The sequence below is a fragment of the Scyliorhinus torazame genome, chromosome 11 (assembly GCF_047496885.1).
Source record: "Scyliorhinus torazame isolate Kashiwa2021f chromosome 11, sScyTor2.1, whole genome shotgun sequence".
NCBI classification, from domain to species: Eukaryota; Metazoa; Chordata; class Chondrichthyes; order Carcharhiniformes; family Scyliorhinidae; genus Scyliorhinus; species Scyliorhinus torazame.
This window is the reverse complement of record NC_092717.1, coordinates 110,104,449-110,120,557: the sequence shown is the minus strand read 5'-3', so window position 1 is coordinate 110,120,557 and position 16,109 is coordinate 110,104,449. Positions and strand designations below refer to the sequence as shown.

The 16,109-nt window shown below is 46.5% G+C and overlaps 1 protein-coding gene across 3 annotated transcripts in view; it reads left to right on the top strand.

Annotated features, from left to right (window-relative positions):
• The window catches only part of c11h8orf34 (chromosome 11 C8orf34 homolog), a 701,484-nt gene that overhangs the window by 247,524 nt on the left and 437,851 nt on the right, over window positions 1–16,109 (top strand). For all 3 annotated transcript variants that reach the window (XM_072467615.1, XM_072467614.1, XM_072467616.1), the window contains exon 5: window positions 14,443–14,468. In XM_072467615.1, coding sequence (XP_072323716.1) covers window positions 14,443–14,468 — 26 coding nt within the window. The remainder of the gene's footprint in view (window positions 1–14,442; window positions 14,469–16,109) is intronic.

Here is a 16,109-nt window from a genome sequence, read left to right as displayed (position 1 = left end):
TTTTTCCTTCGGGCCAAATCAACAGAATATTAGCTAGTTTTGGTGGGAATCTGTTGAGCCATTGCTTCTAATTTCTTCTCTCACTTGAGAGATAATTTTCTATTTGTGCCCTCCAGTTTTGCAACCACGGTTTTAATAAACTGTTTACATTTGGGACAACTGCTTAAAGCCTTGGCTCTCTCAGTAAGCAGCTGGTGCCCTGCTGCAGTCACTTGGGTTATTATTTCATAAATCAGGATTTAGAGAGCCAGTTAAATTGTGTGCTTTTAAAAATATTCGTTCATGGAATATGGGCATCGCTGGCGAAGCCAGTATTTATTACCCATTCTTGAGAAGGTGATGGTGAACTGCCTCCTTGAACCACTGCAGTCCATGTTTTGTAGGAACACCCAGTACTCTTCTGGCATATGCTATGGGTTGGTTTTTTCAGCTTTATTTTAAGTTTTAAGTATGCTTTTGACATGCAGTTGCTTTTTTGTGTCTGGTACATGGGGCGCGATTCTCCGACCCCCCCCCCCCCACCGGGTCGGAGAATCGGCGGCGGCCGGCGTGAATACCGCCCCTGCCGTGTCCCGAATTCTCTGCCACCAGAGATTCGGCGGGGGCGGGAATTGCGTCGCGCTGGTCGGCGGGAATCGCGCCGGTCGGCGGGCCCACCCCCGGCGATTCTCCGGCCCGCGATGGGCCGAAGTCCCGCCACTGTCAACCCTCGCCAGCCGGCGTGGATTCAACCTCCTTTTGAACGCCGCGACAAGGCGGCGCGGGCAGGCTCCGGTGTCCTGGGGGGGGTGGGGGGTGGCGCGGGGCGATCTGGCCCAGGGGGGTGCCCCCACGATGGCCTGGCCCGCGATCGGGGCCCACCGATCCGCGGGCGGGCCTGTGCTCGGGGGGGCACTCTTTTTCTTCCACCATCGCCATGGTCTTCGCTATGGCAAAGGCGGAAGAGACCCCCTCCCCTGCGCATGCGCGGGGATGCCGTGAGCGGCCGCTGACGATCCTGTGCATGCGTCACCCGGCGAAGTCCTTTCGGCGCCTGGCGTGGCGCCAAAGGCCTTTCCCGCCAGCCGGCGGAGCGGAAACCGCTCCGGCGCGGGCCTATCCCCTCAAGGTGAGGGCTTGGCCCCTAAAGGTGCGGAGTATTGCGCACCTTTGGGGTGGCCCAACGCCGGACTGATCCGTGCCGTTTTTGGCGCCGGGTAGCGGACATCGCGCCGTTTGCGGAGAATCCTGCCCGTGATCTCAGATCTTCAGCAATTTCTTCAAGAATCCAACTGCCATGCACATCAGCCCACTGATGCTGGTAAGGAATCTTACTAGATTTATTGTTGTCATGAAAGTCAATATTCCCAACCATTTCATTCTGAGTCTGGCCGAAAAATTGACTATCCTAATTATCGGAACAATGCTGCTTTTTTTTAATGTATCTTTGTCTGTACTCAGTTTTGTGTTAACTGAAGCTGCCAGTGGTGAGATCCATCAGTTATCCCATCTCAAATCGTACATATTTCCTTGTGTACAAGACGGCGTCTGTTAGAACAATCTTGGGGTTTGTTAAAATCAGAAATGTTAGAGGAACTCAGCAGACTTGCAGTATCTTTCCATCAAACTGATAAATTAACAAAAATAATTACACCATCCATCAGACTGATTGACCTCATAAACTCCACTACTTGTGACATGTTTCCACTGCGGTTGGTTTTCTGACTCTTTTTGCATGCTCTATTACTTTTCATTAATTGAGTCATTTTAAAGGATTGATTAGAATCCAAGCTAATAAAAAGTCCAGAGATTTGGAAAAATGGCGCACACTACATTTAAATAGCACTGTGATAGTTTTATGTTTTATGTTTTCAGTAGCAGCTGTGGTAAATGTGGAAGCATGGGCTGAACTTTATGGGCCACCAACGGCAACAAAGCAGATAGGGGAACCCATAAATTAAGGCCCTGTGCCATTTCCAGCGTGCTTGGCATTGGTTGATTAACTCCGCAGGCCTCTAGCCAGATAAAGACGGTGGGGTACCTCTTGGTGGGGCCATGGTGGCAATCGGAGGTCCTCACCACAGTTCTAACTCCCCATGACCAGAATAATTTTATGCTCCTGCCTCGGTGAGTTTGAACATAAGAACATAAGAACTAGGAGCAGGAGTAGGCCATCTGGCCCCTTGAGCCTGCTCCGCCATTCAATGAGATCATGGCTGATCTTTTTTGGACTCAGCTCCACTTTCCGGCCCGAACACCATAACCCTTAATCGCTTTATTCTTCAAAAAACGATCTATCTTTATCTTAAACACATTTAATGAAGGAGCCTCTACTGCTTCACTGGGCAAGGAATTCCATAGATTCACAACCCTTTGGGTGAAGAAGTTCCTCCTAAGCTCAGTCCTAAATCTACTTCCCCTTATTTTGAGGCTATGCCCCATACTTCTGCTTTCACCCGCCAGTGGAAACAACCAGCCCGCATCTATCCTATCTATTCCCTTCATAATTTTATATGTTTCTATAAGATCCCCCCACATCCTTCTAAATTCCAACGAGTACAGTCCCAGTCTACCCTACCCCCCCTCATAATCCACCCCTTCAGCTCTGGGATTAACCTAGTGAATCTCCTCTGTACACCTTCCAGCGCCAGTACGTCCTTTCTCAGGTAAGGAGACCAAAACTGAACACACTACTCCAGGTGTAGCCTCACTAACACCTTATACAATTGTAGCATAACCTCCCTAGTCTTAAACTCCATCCCTCTAGCAATGAAGGGCAAAACTCTATTTGCCTTCGTAGTCACCTGTTGCACCAGGAAACCAACTTTTTGTGACTCATGCACTAGCACACCCAGGTCTCTCTGCACAGCAGCATGTTTTAATATTTTATCATTTAAATAATAATCCCTTTTGCTATTATTCCAACCAAAATGGATAACCTCAGATTTGTCAACATTGTATTCCATCTGCCAGACCTTAGCCCATTCACTTAAACTATCCAAATCCCTCTGCAGACTTCCGGTATCCTCTGCACTTTTTGCTTTACCACTCATCTTAGTGTCGTCTGCAAACTTGGACAAATTGCACTTGGTCCCCAACTCCAAATCATCTATGTAAATTGTGAACAATTGTGGGCCCAACACTGAACTCTGAGGGACACCACTATCTACTGATTGCCAACCAGAGAAACACCTATTAATCCCCACTCTTTGCTTTCTATTAATTAACCAATCCTCTATCCATGCTACGACTTGATCTTATGCAGCAATGTTTTGTGTGGCACCTTATCAAAAGCTTTCTGGAAATCCAGATATACCACATCCATTGGCTCCCCATTATCTACCGCACTGATAATGCCCTCAAAAAATTCCACTAAATTAGTGAGGCACGACCTGCCCTTTGTGAACCCAAGCTGCATCTGCCCAATGGGACAATTTCCATCCAGATGCCTCGCTATTTCTTCCTTGATGATAGATTCCAGCATCTTCCCTACTACCGAAGTTAAGCTAACTGGCCTATAATTACCCGCTTTCTGCCTACCTCGTTTTTTCAACAGTGGTGTCACGTTTGCTGATTTCCAATCTGCCGGGACCACCCCGGAGTCTAGTGAATTTTGGTAAATTATCACTAGTGCATTTGCAATTTCCCTCACCATCTCTTTTAGCACTCTGGGATGCATTCCATCAGGGCCAGGAGACTTGTCTACCTTTAGCCCCATTAGCTTGCCCATCACTACTTTCTTAGTGATAAAAATCATCTCAAGGTCCTCACCTGTCATAGCCTCATTTCCATCAGTCACTGGCATGTTATTTGTGTCTTCCACTGTGAAGACAGACCCAAAAAACCTGTTCAGTTCCTCAGCCATTTCCTCATCTCCCATTATTAAATCTCCCTTCTCATCCTCTAAAGGACCAATAATTACCTTAGCCACTCTTTTTTGTTTTATATATTTGTAGAAACTTTTACTATCTGTTTTTATATTCTGAGCAAGTTTACTCTCATAACCTATCTTACTCTTCTTTATAGCTTTTTTAGTAGCTTTCTGTTGCCCCTGAAAGATTTCCCAGTCCTCTAGTCTCCCACTAACTTTGCCAATTTGTATGCTTTTTCCTTCAATTTGATACTCTCCCGTATTTCCTTAGATATCCACGGTCAATTTTCCCTCTTTCTACCGTCCTTCCTTTTTGTTGGTATAAACCTTTGCTGAGCACTGTAAAAAATCGCTTGGAAGGTTCTCCAATGTTCCTCAACTGTTTCATCATAAAGTCTTTGCTCCCAGTCTACCTTAGCTAGCTCTTCTCTCATCCCATTGTAATCTCCTTTGTTTAAGCACAAAACACTAGTATTTGATTTTACGTTCTCACCCTACATCTGTATTTTAAATTCCACCATATTGAGATCGCTCCTTCTGAGAGGATCCCTAATTATGAGGTCATTAATCAATCCTGTCTCATTACACAGGACCAGATCTAGGACCGCTTGTTCCCTTGTAGGTTCCATTACATACTGTTCTAGGAAACTATGGCGGACATATTCTATAAACTCCTCCTCAAGCTGCATTGACCGAGTTCTGAGATGAGAGGGGGGTGGGGTGGAATTCGCTCCAGGATCCCTCCCACCCCAGCTCGGAGGCAATTTTACTGTGGGGCGGACAGGGCTTTGGATGGGAAGCCCGCCCTTGCCCCTGTTAAAGCCTAATGGGCATTGAAGGGCATTTTCCTGCCCAGCCTCAATTTTTAGTTTGGCAGGAGCCATTTGGATCAGGGTGGTAAATAGAAAAAGGCTTCACCCTCGATCTTGAGCGGGGAGTGGAGGGAGAGGGGGGTGTCTCAGTCTGAAGACCCTTTCAGATTTGGAGTCCCCTTCCCTCAGGGATCTGGGAGCTCCGCCCTACCCCGGCCTACCCCCCAACACCAAGATTGCCCGCCGCCTGACCCCTCAGGGCATTCGGAGCACTCGCCATTCAGAAAATTCAGGCCTATGGTTTATACAAGGGAGGTTGGCAATTGATGCTTCAATGGGTTTTCAATCTGTTCCAGTGCAAAATATGGAATTTTCAGTGTTCCCATGTTGATACATAAAATATTCTAAACCACATACTTGCAATGATACTTAAACATTGTAAGCGAATCCACTTAAGCGTCAGTACTTGTGCACAATCTATGAAATCAGAAGTTGAATTTTATGTATCCAGTTTATCAAGTATGAATCCTCGGGCAGACTTTTCAATCCGCATTAGCTGTCAGCGAGGATGGCGACCTGGATACAAAATCCTGCGAGAGTCGGAAATTAGATTCTAGCTGACAAGATCGCATTTCCCAATTTTCCATGCCTCTCACCAATGATGACACTTTAATAAATTATAATATCATCAGCGGTCCCTCCTACCTGGACTTCCCCCTCACTGAATATTCATTGCATGCTGCTGCTATACAACCACTGTATAAAATGAGAACCTGGAGACCTCACCTCTGAAGGGAATATCAGAGATGAGCTCTAATGCCGCAAGGTGGGATGGTCTCCCTCTGTCACAGGCGGGTCGGGTACAGGCGGTTAAAATGAACATGCTGCCGCAATTTCTGTTTATTTTCCAATGCCTGCCGATTTTTCTGCCAAAGGCATTTTTTAGAGAGATTGAAGGAATGATTACCTCGTTCATATGGGGAGGGAAGGTGGCCAGAATTAGAAAGGTGCTACTAAAGAGAGGAAGGCAGGCAGGGGGTTTGGGTCTTCCGAACCTGGGGCGGGATTCTCCGACCCCCTGCCGGGTCGGAGAATCGGCGGGGGTCAGCGTGAATCCCGCCCCCTGGCGGGATTCGGCGGGGGCAGGAATCGCGCCCTGCCGATTGGCGGGCCCCCCCCGGCGATTCACCGACCCGCGATGGGCCGAAATCCCGCTCGTTCTATGCAGGTCACGCCGGCGTAAATTAGAGTTGGTCCCTTGCCGGCGGGACCTGGCGGCGCGGGCGGGCTCCGGGGTCCTGGGGTGGGTGGGGGGGGGGGTGTGAGGCGATCTGGCCCTGGGGGGTGCCCCCACGGTGGCTTGGCCCGCGATCGGGGCCCACCAATCCGCAGGCGGGCCTGTGCCGTGGTGGCACTCTATTCCTGTGCGGCGGCCGTGTAAGCCTCCGCGATGGCCGACACGTAGGTGAACCCCCCCTACGCATGCACAGGGATGACGTCAGCAGCCGCTGACGCTCCCGCGCATGCGGGACCTGCGCCGGCAGGCGGAGTCCCTTTGGCCCTGGCTGGCGCGGCGCCAAAGGCCTTCCACGTCGGCCGGCGGGGCGCAAACCACTCCGGTGCCGGCCTAGCCCATGAAGGTGCGGAGGATTCCGCACCTTTGGGGCGGCCCAACGCCGGAGTGGTTCCCACCACTCGCCGTTTCTGCCCGCCCCGCCGATTCCTGGAAAATCCCGCCCCTGATATATTATTACTGGGCGGCAAATGTGGAGAAGGTATGGAGCTGGGTCATAGGGGTTGACTCCCAGTGGGTCAGAATGGAGGAGAGTTTGTGTAGGGGGTCGGGTTTAAAGGCGTTAGCAACAGCGCCGCTCCCGACAGCCCCGGGGAAATACTCAGGGAGTCCGGTAGTAATAGCTTCATTGAGAATTTGGAGGCAGTTTCGCGAGCACTTCAGGTTGGCGGCAGGGTCAAGGGAAAGTTGGGAACCGATTCAGGGGAACTATAGATTTGAGCCAGTGAAGTCCAATGGAAATTTTTGGAGATGGGAGGAGAAAGGAATTAGGACACTAAAAGATTTGTTTCTTAGGGGTCGGTTTGTAGGATTGAAGGAGCTGGGAGCGAAGTATGGGCTGGAGCAGGGGGAAATATTTAGATACATGCAGGTTCGAGACTTTGCCAGAAAGGAGATGCAGAGTTTCCCAGTAGAGCCGGCTTCCACATTGCTGGAGGAGGGGCTGACAATAGGGGGGTGGAGAAGGGGGTAATGTCGGCGGTTTATGGGGCTATTTTGGAAGAGGAAAAGGCACCGCTGGAAGGGATCAAGGCAAAGTGGGAGGAAGAGTTGGGAGAGGGCATGGAGGAGGGGTTCTGGTGCGGGGTGCTCCGGAGGGTTAACGCCTCCACCTCGTACGCGAGGTTGGGACTCATACTGCTGAAGGTGGTATATGGAGCACACCTCACAAAGGCGAGGATGAGTCGGCCCTTTGAGGGGGTATAAGATCTGTGTGAACGTTACGGGGGGGGCCTCGCAAACCACATTCATATGTTTTGGTCCTGTCCAAAGCTGGAGGATTACTGGAAGGAGATTTTTAGGGTAATCTCTAAAGTGGTGCACGTGAAACTGGATTCGGGCCCTCAGGAGGCCATATTTGGGGTGCAAGGCCAGCCGGGGTTGGAAACGGGTGCGGAGGCAGATGTTGTAGCCTGCTCCTCGTTGATCGCCCGAAGGCGGATCCTGTTGGGATGGAGATCAACCTCTCCACCCTGTGCCCTGGCGTGGCGGGGGAACCTGCTGGAATTCTTGACGCTTGAGAAGGTCAAATTTGAACTGAGGGGACGGCTGGAGGGGTTCTACAGTTCATGAGCGTTATTCATTATGCACTTTTGAGAATTGGATGACATCGAACATTGGGAGGGGTTGGGAGAGTTGGGGGAGGGGGGCTGTATGTGTAATGGTGACTATGGGTGATTCCTGATTCCTTTTTGTTATTTGTTTATGTTTAAATGTGGGCCAATGTCTGGGGTTTAGTAGGAGGATGGGATTGTTGTTATTGATATGGGGATTGACATTGCATTCGTTACTGATTATTATTTTATGTTGTGTGTAAATTTGGGAGAAAATGTGAAAAAAGGAGAATAAAAATATTTGAAAAAAAATAATGGAGTGCCTTGTCACATGACCACTGTCTCGAGATCGCATGGTGTGGCTGTACCACACCTGCTGGTTGGAGGTCGCACCACCAGCCATCTATGAAATTGTTTACAGGCATATCACCACACCTGGGACAACTCTGCCTCCGCCTGCTGTGGATCATCAGGTGTGAGGTCCTCACCAGTGAGTGATCTAGAAGTCTGCTTAATACTTATTCCTGCTGAGGTGCGAGTATCTGCACTGGTGACAGCTGTGAAACCTCTTCAATGCTGGTCTCTGAGATGTCTCCCTCGGAACTGCTCGAGTCCGTGGTGTCCAGGGGCTATGAGGATGGTCCTCACATGTTTGCTGATTGACCTGCAACAGAAGGGTGATGGTATTAGTGCGGGGCAGGGGAACACTGACAGGAGAAAGGTCACACACATAAGGCTTCTGTGGCATTATCAGGTATTGCAGTATCCGAGAGGCTGAAGACCATTGGTTAAACCTAGGAGTTTACCATTGGCTGTTTGGTATGTAGCTCCGCCCTGACAGGCAGGGTATAAGAACCGGTGCCGTCCCAGCAGCTCTCATTCTGTACCGAAGCTGCTGGGGAACAGTTCTAGTCTATTAAAGCCTTCAGTTATGTTACTACTTCGTCTTTAATCGTAATTGATTGTTCATCAGCTTCCGCCATGGCTGGATGTGTTTTTGGCTTCAACCTCATCCTCTGCACAAGTGCGATCCTTCGCCTCGCTAGCAAGCTCAAGGGGTTGTTCCTCAAATGGTGTTAGGGTCTTCAACTCTGATATCATTCCTGCTGGCTGTGCCTGCTCCCGCCTGTTGTGCTCAGGTTTGTCCTGCAATGAGGCAGATGGGGAGACTATAGGCAGGAGTCGTACCAGGTCAGATGGTAGTGTTTTGTGGTATGCAAGCAGGGTGAATGGCAGCAAGAGTGTGAGGATCAGAGGAGATACTTGGGGAGGGGGGGGGGGGGGGGATAATGGGCAGGGGGTTGTCGGCATGGCAGGTATTAGGGCCCCACGAGGTGGGTGGGAGTGAGATCTCCATGGAAGTGTTAGGGGGTGCTGTGGGACATGAGAGAAGGTAGATTCACCATGGCTGCTTGAAGAAGGTCATTCATCTTCTTACAACACTTTAGCTTTGTCCTCTTATGGAGTGAGCTGGTGCTCATGACCTCAGCAACAGCCTCCCAAGCGGGATTGGTGACTTTGCTGCTCGAAAGTCTGCCTGATTGAGGGTAAAGGGTCTCCTGCCTTTGCTGGACCCCATCCAGAAGCTTGCTGAGGACTCCGTCGGCAAAGCGTGGTGCAGCCTTTCTAGCAGCCATCCCCCAATTTGGATTTGGAACAAGTGTTGGGCAGCGCTGGGGAGGTGTTTAAATGGTGAGCCTCACTGATTGCAGCCATTAAATTGTGGTGGGGTTAGCGAATCAGTGGCAGGCTGCCATGGGCGTGGCATAAAACCTGTGGAAAAAAGCATTTTTGTTACAGAGTCTGAATATATAGCGACTGTCCGATTTTCTCGGTGGGACTGACATTTTGGGAAAAAATGTCGGAAAATTCCCCCCGTAGTTTTTATATTGGATTGTGGGAATACATTTTACAGCTGAAGGACAGTGAATTGAACTCATCATGCCATTGTGTCAAGGTGGGATGGGAACTTTACTACCTATTACATCACTGATTCCCTGATCTCAGATTTTTGAAGGAGCAGAGGCAACATTTTTTTCACAGAAAGGGGAGGAAGATCATCTAGACCAGGCATGTCTGAACATTTTGCCATCATTGGCCATGTTGGTGTTGTACCGGGGAAGCCAGTGGAGACGACGTGTCAAGTTTAAATCAATGTTTCCATTGTGTTGAATGCACCTCAAATATACCCTGATGATCATATTTAGATTTATCCACTAATGAGAAACGAACACTAAGAACACATCCTTTGCAAGCTGAAACAGTGAACATTAAGCTAGAATCACTTGTAATATAACCGTAAAGGAAATGGCGATGCATTTATTGTTGAATCCAGATTTTTGAGCCATATGTTGTTGTGTTTTTCTTCTCCTTGTGCTTACTTGGTAGATAAACATCAAGGTACTAACCAAGCGTAAGAAACTGGTTAACATAAACATATGTACATTCATTTATTAAGGATCCAAGAAGTTGGAAACAGTATTACATTGTTGGGGAACTTATAGACATATCTGTTTGGTTGAGAGAGTTGAATTTCCTCATAGTCTGTGGGAGTGCCATACAGGAATGTTGCTTTGGGTTTCACCTTGGATTTTGTCCTAGATGCATTGGAGATACACGGTGCTTAAGGATTTGGCACTTCACTGATTTGTCCTCTGTTCCATCTCACATTTGCAAAGGTGTGAGCACCCTGTATGACCATGGCTCTGGACAGGTCCTTGTCACTTCAGCTGGTTGCCACATGCCTTTTGTGGGATACTGAATTTGAACCTGTTGTCCTTTCTTTAAATTTGCAAACACAGACATACGAATTCTGAGCAGGAGTGAGTCATTTGGCCACTTGGACATTCCGCCATACAATAAGATCATGGCTCTAACTTCAGCCCCACATTTCTGCTTACCTCCGATAACCTTTCACCGCCTTGTTAATCAAGAGCTTTATGCCTCAGAAATATGCAGAGATGACACTCCAGTTTTTATGTCTGAACAGGAGTTTATGAAATGCATTAACATGCCTGCTCTCATGCTTACAGATTGATGCTTCAATTTAGTTTCTCTTTCTCAGCAACCATACCCTGACTTGACTAGCGGCACAGAGAACAGAAGAGTCAATAAACACACAAACAAACACCAAACAATTGAATTCTCTGATTGGCTGGCAGCTCTCAATAGGCAGCTCTTGGCAGTCGAGACTTCTGCCACTGTGGTCTTGATTCCAAGGCCTGCACCTGGCCTCACCACTGTTTGATTGGCATACAGCTTGGCCTTTCCAAAAAGATGCAACCAGATGAGAACCACAACGCCTCAAGGTTTGATCTGATGTTTTAATACATGCCAAATAAATGAGGATGATGAATGCTTATTGATAGTTACCTTGAGAGGAGATTTAATGTGGGCAGCAGGGTGGCACAGTGGGTAGCACCGTTGCTTCACAGCTCCAGGGTCCCAGGTTTGATTCCCGGCTTGTTCCGTCTGTGTGGAGTCTGCATGTTCTCCCCGTGTCTGCGTGGGTTTCCTCCGGGTGCTCCGGTTTCCTCCAACAAGTCCCGAAAGATGTGCTTGTTGGGTAATTTGGACATTCTGAATTCTCCCTCTGTGCACCCGAACAGGCGCCGGAATGTGGCGACGAGGGGATTTTCACAGTAACTTCATTGCAAGCTTACTTGTGACAATAAAGATTATTATTATGTAGGTGAGCAGATTGGATTGGGTACAGATCGTGGTGAGGGTGTTAAGTAGGCAAAAAAACAGAAGAGTTTAGTATGCCAGCTCCAACTTGCTGATTTCCAACATTTATTCAGGTGGGAAAACAGGTGGGCAACCAATCTACTCCTAGAAGGCAGATCAAACTTGCTCTCCATGTTTATCTAAGGCCTGCCAGGTTTCCCGCGACTCGCAAAACCCAGCAAATATAGCAAGCCAAGAACAGCTACATGATGCCCTCCAAGTGGACCTGGGAATGCTTCCTCCTGACACCCCCCATCCCCGACGTTTTCCCCAAATACTATCAAAAGACCTCACATAAAAAAACTCCAACCCAGGATCAGCTCAACCAACATTCATTCTAAGCTGCATAGCTGCATGACAATCCAGAACTTTAACGCTTAGGGGATGAACAGGCTATCTATGAGAATCGGCTCCTTTACGATATGTGCGTACTTGGCTATTTGTCAATCTTGGAGGCCATGCAGTGCAATCTGTGGGCTGTGCAATGCAAAGAGAAATTGGAAGGAACATTGCTCGAACTCCTTCAAGAAGGGAGAGGTATTTGACTCCATCCTTGGTTCCGACTTCCTCCCCTCTTGTTTTCCAGCCTCACTCACTCACTGCAAGTATTCCAAGTCTGCATAATTAAAGTTTGCCTATTTCTGTCTCTGTTTAATGCTACTATCCTTTGTTAGTCTTCAGGAACAGGAGCAGGCCATTCAGCCTCTCAAGCTGAAGGGTTTCATCTTCTGATGTTACTTCTGTTGGGTGCCAGAAGTGTCCAATCAAATCAGGACAATTGTATCCTAGGTAAGGAGTGGTATTATGGGAATGTTTGCTGGCCTGACCAGCAGTGGTGAACTCCCAAGCTTAGCAACACGGACAAAAAACAAATGTATCCCACAAGGGTATTTCAGAAGCATAGCTTTTTAGATGTTTTCAATGGAGTCCATGACTTAACCTTAAGCTACACCTTCAGTGGAAACAGCAAGTAAGACAATCATCAGCACATGAAGTACATCAGGGAGCAGTGATGGTGAAATATCCCAACATCCATTAAAATTTTTTGCTTTTGTCATTTAGAATTTTGTTTCTCATGGGATTTCCCATTGAAGCCACCCCACGCTGCCGGGAAACCTGCGGGCGGGGATGCGCTGCCAGCGGGAAAATAGAATCCCAACAGCCGGAGAATTCCCGTCTAGATGTTAGTCCAGCAGAAAACGTTACAGGTTACTGCTCCTGTACTAACCACCAATGTTCCGAGCTATTTCGTCACTCTTTATCATTAAACTGGTTTAAATTTCAGTTTAGTTTAAGAGTGTAAGCTAACATGGGGTTTCTGGGTTAAATATTGTTCTGCATGTGGCAGGCAAATAGTTTGGGAAATGGGGGGACAGAGATCATGTGGGATTCTCCAGTTCCCCAGCCACGTGTTTCTTGGCGGCGCGCCGTTCGCTGGCGGCGGGATTCTCTATTCCCGTCTCTTGTCAATGGGATTTCCCATCAAAACCACCCAACGCCGCCCGGAAACCCGTACGCATCGGGTGCGCTGCTAGCGGGAAAAGAGAACCCCAAAAGCCGGAGAATTCCGGCCCCTGTTTTATTATTAAGACCATGATAGTTCCCAATTAAAATCTGATTAAGGTGTTGAATTCCTTTTGAGCAGTAAAACCAGAAAACAAACAATAAAATATGAATAGCTGGCTGTAACGGTATTGATTTGGTAATGACAAATTAATTATGTAGTTTATAGCATTTTAGAATATATGCAGCTATTAAAATAGAATGCGAATACCAATTTTATCAATATCTTTCAAGTAAAAATTGAAGGCTGGTTGAAATCAGGATCCTGCTTCCTCTACCTACTCCACTTCACAAATCTGAAACCAACTTCGTTAAAAGTTGCACAGTGGTGAAAAATTACAAATTAGAAAAATTAATGGAAAACATGGGGCAAAGGTGAAGTGCAAATGTTTCAGAAGTGAGTTCCTGAAAGCAACATTGATATGATTGTGGTCCCCACCACTGATGGACAAATGGAGAGAGGAGATATTGTGCTCGTCTCTGCAATAAACTGTAAGATGAACACTGACTAAACTTTTTTCAAGCTCTTATCAGGTTTGAAAGCTGACCTACATTTCTCAGCTGCAATATCAGCTCTGAATTGTACTCCAGAATTTTAACATGCCTGTTGTGGTGTTCTTTGTGTTGCTTGTTTAGAATGGTTGGTGTAGTGTTCCACAAAGACCACAGTATAGCTTTTACTTAAACAAAGCTATGATTTTATTTACACTACTAAACTGGATATCGACACTTAATCCTTTCAGAATACAGAATTGATCAATAACATCTAACTACACTCATGTACTGCAAATCTCACTACTGGTATAAACTATAATCTAACCTTCTCACACTAACTGCTCTGATGACCTTTCTCTCCCTGTCTCCTGCATACACTGCTCCCCTAAGGTCTAGTAGGACTGCTTTATATAGTAGTATCTGCAGCTCCCTCTTGTGGCTATTCATGGTACTACATTAACCCGTGTAATGCCGATAGTTATGATAATACCACACCTGTCACCTCTGAATGGCGGAATTTATGCAGTTTAATTTGATGCAGACATTAAGTACAGAAAATGTTGTGAGCTACTATCCATGAACTTTTCATGTTGTTATTGTGATGCTATAAAATTTTGCCTTGCTTTAAGCATCTTTTCAAAGCTCCACATTGTAGTCTGCCAACTAATTTATATAGGTTGCAAGCTTCTGTAAACTGCAATAAATCTTTGGATTGTGTATTGGAGAGATAGCGCGGAGGTGGGCCCTGAGGAAGAAAGTAATTCTTCGATGGATGGAATATGATTGTAATTACAAAAACATTTATGGTTGTAAAATTGCTTAAATAAGATGTCGAGTAATGAGCAACAGATTTGTGGTTTCATTTGATGATGGTATGACATCTCTTCCCAGTACGTTAATAGTTAGATCTGCGTAAGAGTTGAAATTTAAAACAAACATTGACACTACACTTTGCAGACCTGGGAAGTGTAATTTATATTACATCACAATTTTCCCACTGGGAGGAATAACACTGCCACTGGTATTGCTTATAGTTCATTTCAATTTGTTTAACTTACGGTAGGAATTTATGTATGATCCAGAGACAATCCTTTGTCAAAATCCTTTTCAATTTATTTTGATTTGAATCTTTTTTTTTTGTTTGGTCAGGTATTGCCACTGATGAATTTGATCAGGTAAGTGTTTTTTTTTTGTACCTTCCTTTCATAAAACAGGAATAAAATTTGTAAAGTATTAATTCTTTTCACATTTACAGTTTAGTTTGCTGAAAACGTATAAGCGTGGATTTTAGTAACGCAGTGTTGCAAACCAAGAGTATGTTTTCATTTTTTTAAACTTATATGAACTGTACTAAATATTTTTAAGTATTGCTGAGAATTATATTTTCTTATATGGGAAAGGAACTGAAACGTAAGAGCATAAGAAATAGGAGCAGGAGTAGACCATACGGCCCATCAGGCCTGCTCCGCCATTCAATATGATCGTGGCTGACCATATCCTCTAATTCCCTGAGAGACCAAAACTCTGTCTATCTCAGCCTTAACTGTATTCAATGATGGAGCATCTAAGAGGAATATAAGAAGTCTAACATTGGAAGTCCTAGTGAGCTCATTACGTTTCGCCCTCCATTTTTGCCAGGCCTGAGGAACAATGCTCTACTATTTACATGTTTTGCAACCTCCCCTGCCAGAACATTGGGCACAGAGCAGCCATCTCTAGGGAATGCAATTTCCTTTCTTCTGCTCACTTGTTTTATGAGCACTTTCAACAAACCACTTGAAAACCTCAGATCTCTGGCTGCAGTCATCAGCAGTATGGGAAAATGAGTTGTAACATCCAACGTTGGGAAATTATCCCTTTCCTTTGGAGATTCGGGCTGCTTTTAAATGGAAAAACGCAGCCAAATGTTTCATCTTCTTAATCAATAAGCTGATTATAGTATGGGGGAGTAATGCTGAAAGCTCACCCTGAATATAATGAGAAGCAACTGGAGGCTCAGGGCTTGGGCAAAGGCTCTACAGGACCAAAATAGCTTCTGCTGACATTACAGGTCAGAAGGCCACAGAGCTGAAATGGCTTCTGCTGACGTTGCAGGTCAGAAGGCCACAGGACTAAAACGGGTTCTGCTGAATTATAGGTCACAAGGCCACATGACCAAAAAAAGGCATTTGCTGACGTGACAGCTCATAAGACTGAGCAACCTGGGACCAACAGCCACAGAAGGAACAAGGACCTTATGTTATTCGCTAAGTCTGAATAAAGATTGTAGACTTCCAGTTAACACAAATACTTTATTCAGTGGGTTCGTTCTGTTTCCAGAGCTTAACTAGATATAATACATTCAAGAGGTATGACCGGGGAAGCTAAGGTAAACTGCCTATGCTGAGCTGTCTCTGTCTGCTGCTGCTCACTAGCCCTGTGCTTCTGAAAGAGTCGGATCCTCCCTTGGGCTGGACCCTTTATACCCGTCTCTGATGCTGCCCTCTAGTGATGCTGTGGCTGTTACATCTGTCTGTAGTCCCTGGTGTATGTGCAGATGTATGTACAGATGTACAGATCACTACATCCCCCTCCCCCCTTTTATTTGACATGTTTTCTCGACTGGCCTCAAGAAAACTGTACATAACAAGTGGTGAGAATATGCAAATCTGCACACTGAAAATGATAAAAGTAATACAGAAACAATTAACTGTGTTGTTAGTCCATCGTGAGAAATGTCCATATTCGTCTTGTGCGTGTGTTGAAGTGTCGTTACAAATCTAGCTGGTCGGGTGCCTTACGGCTTCTGCTGGAGCGTCTTAACGGTGGTAGTAGGG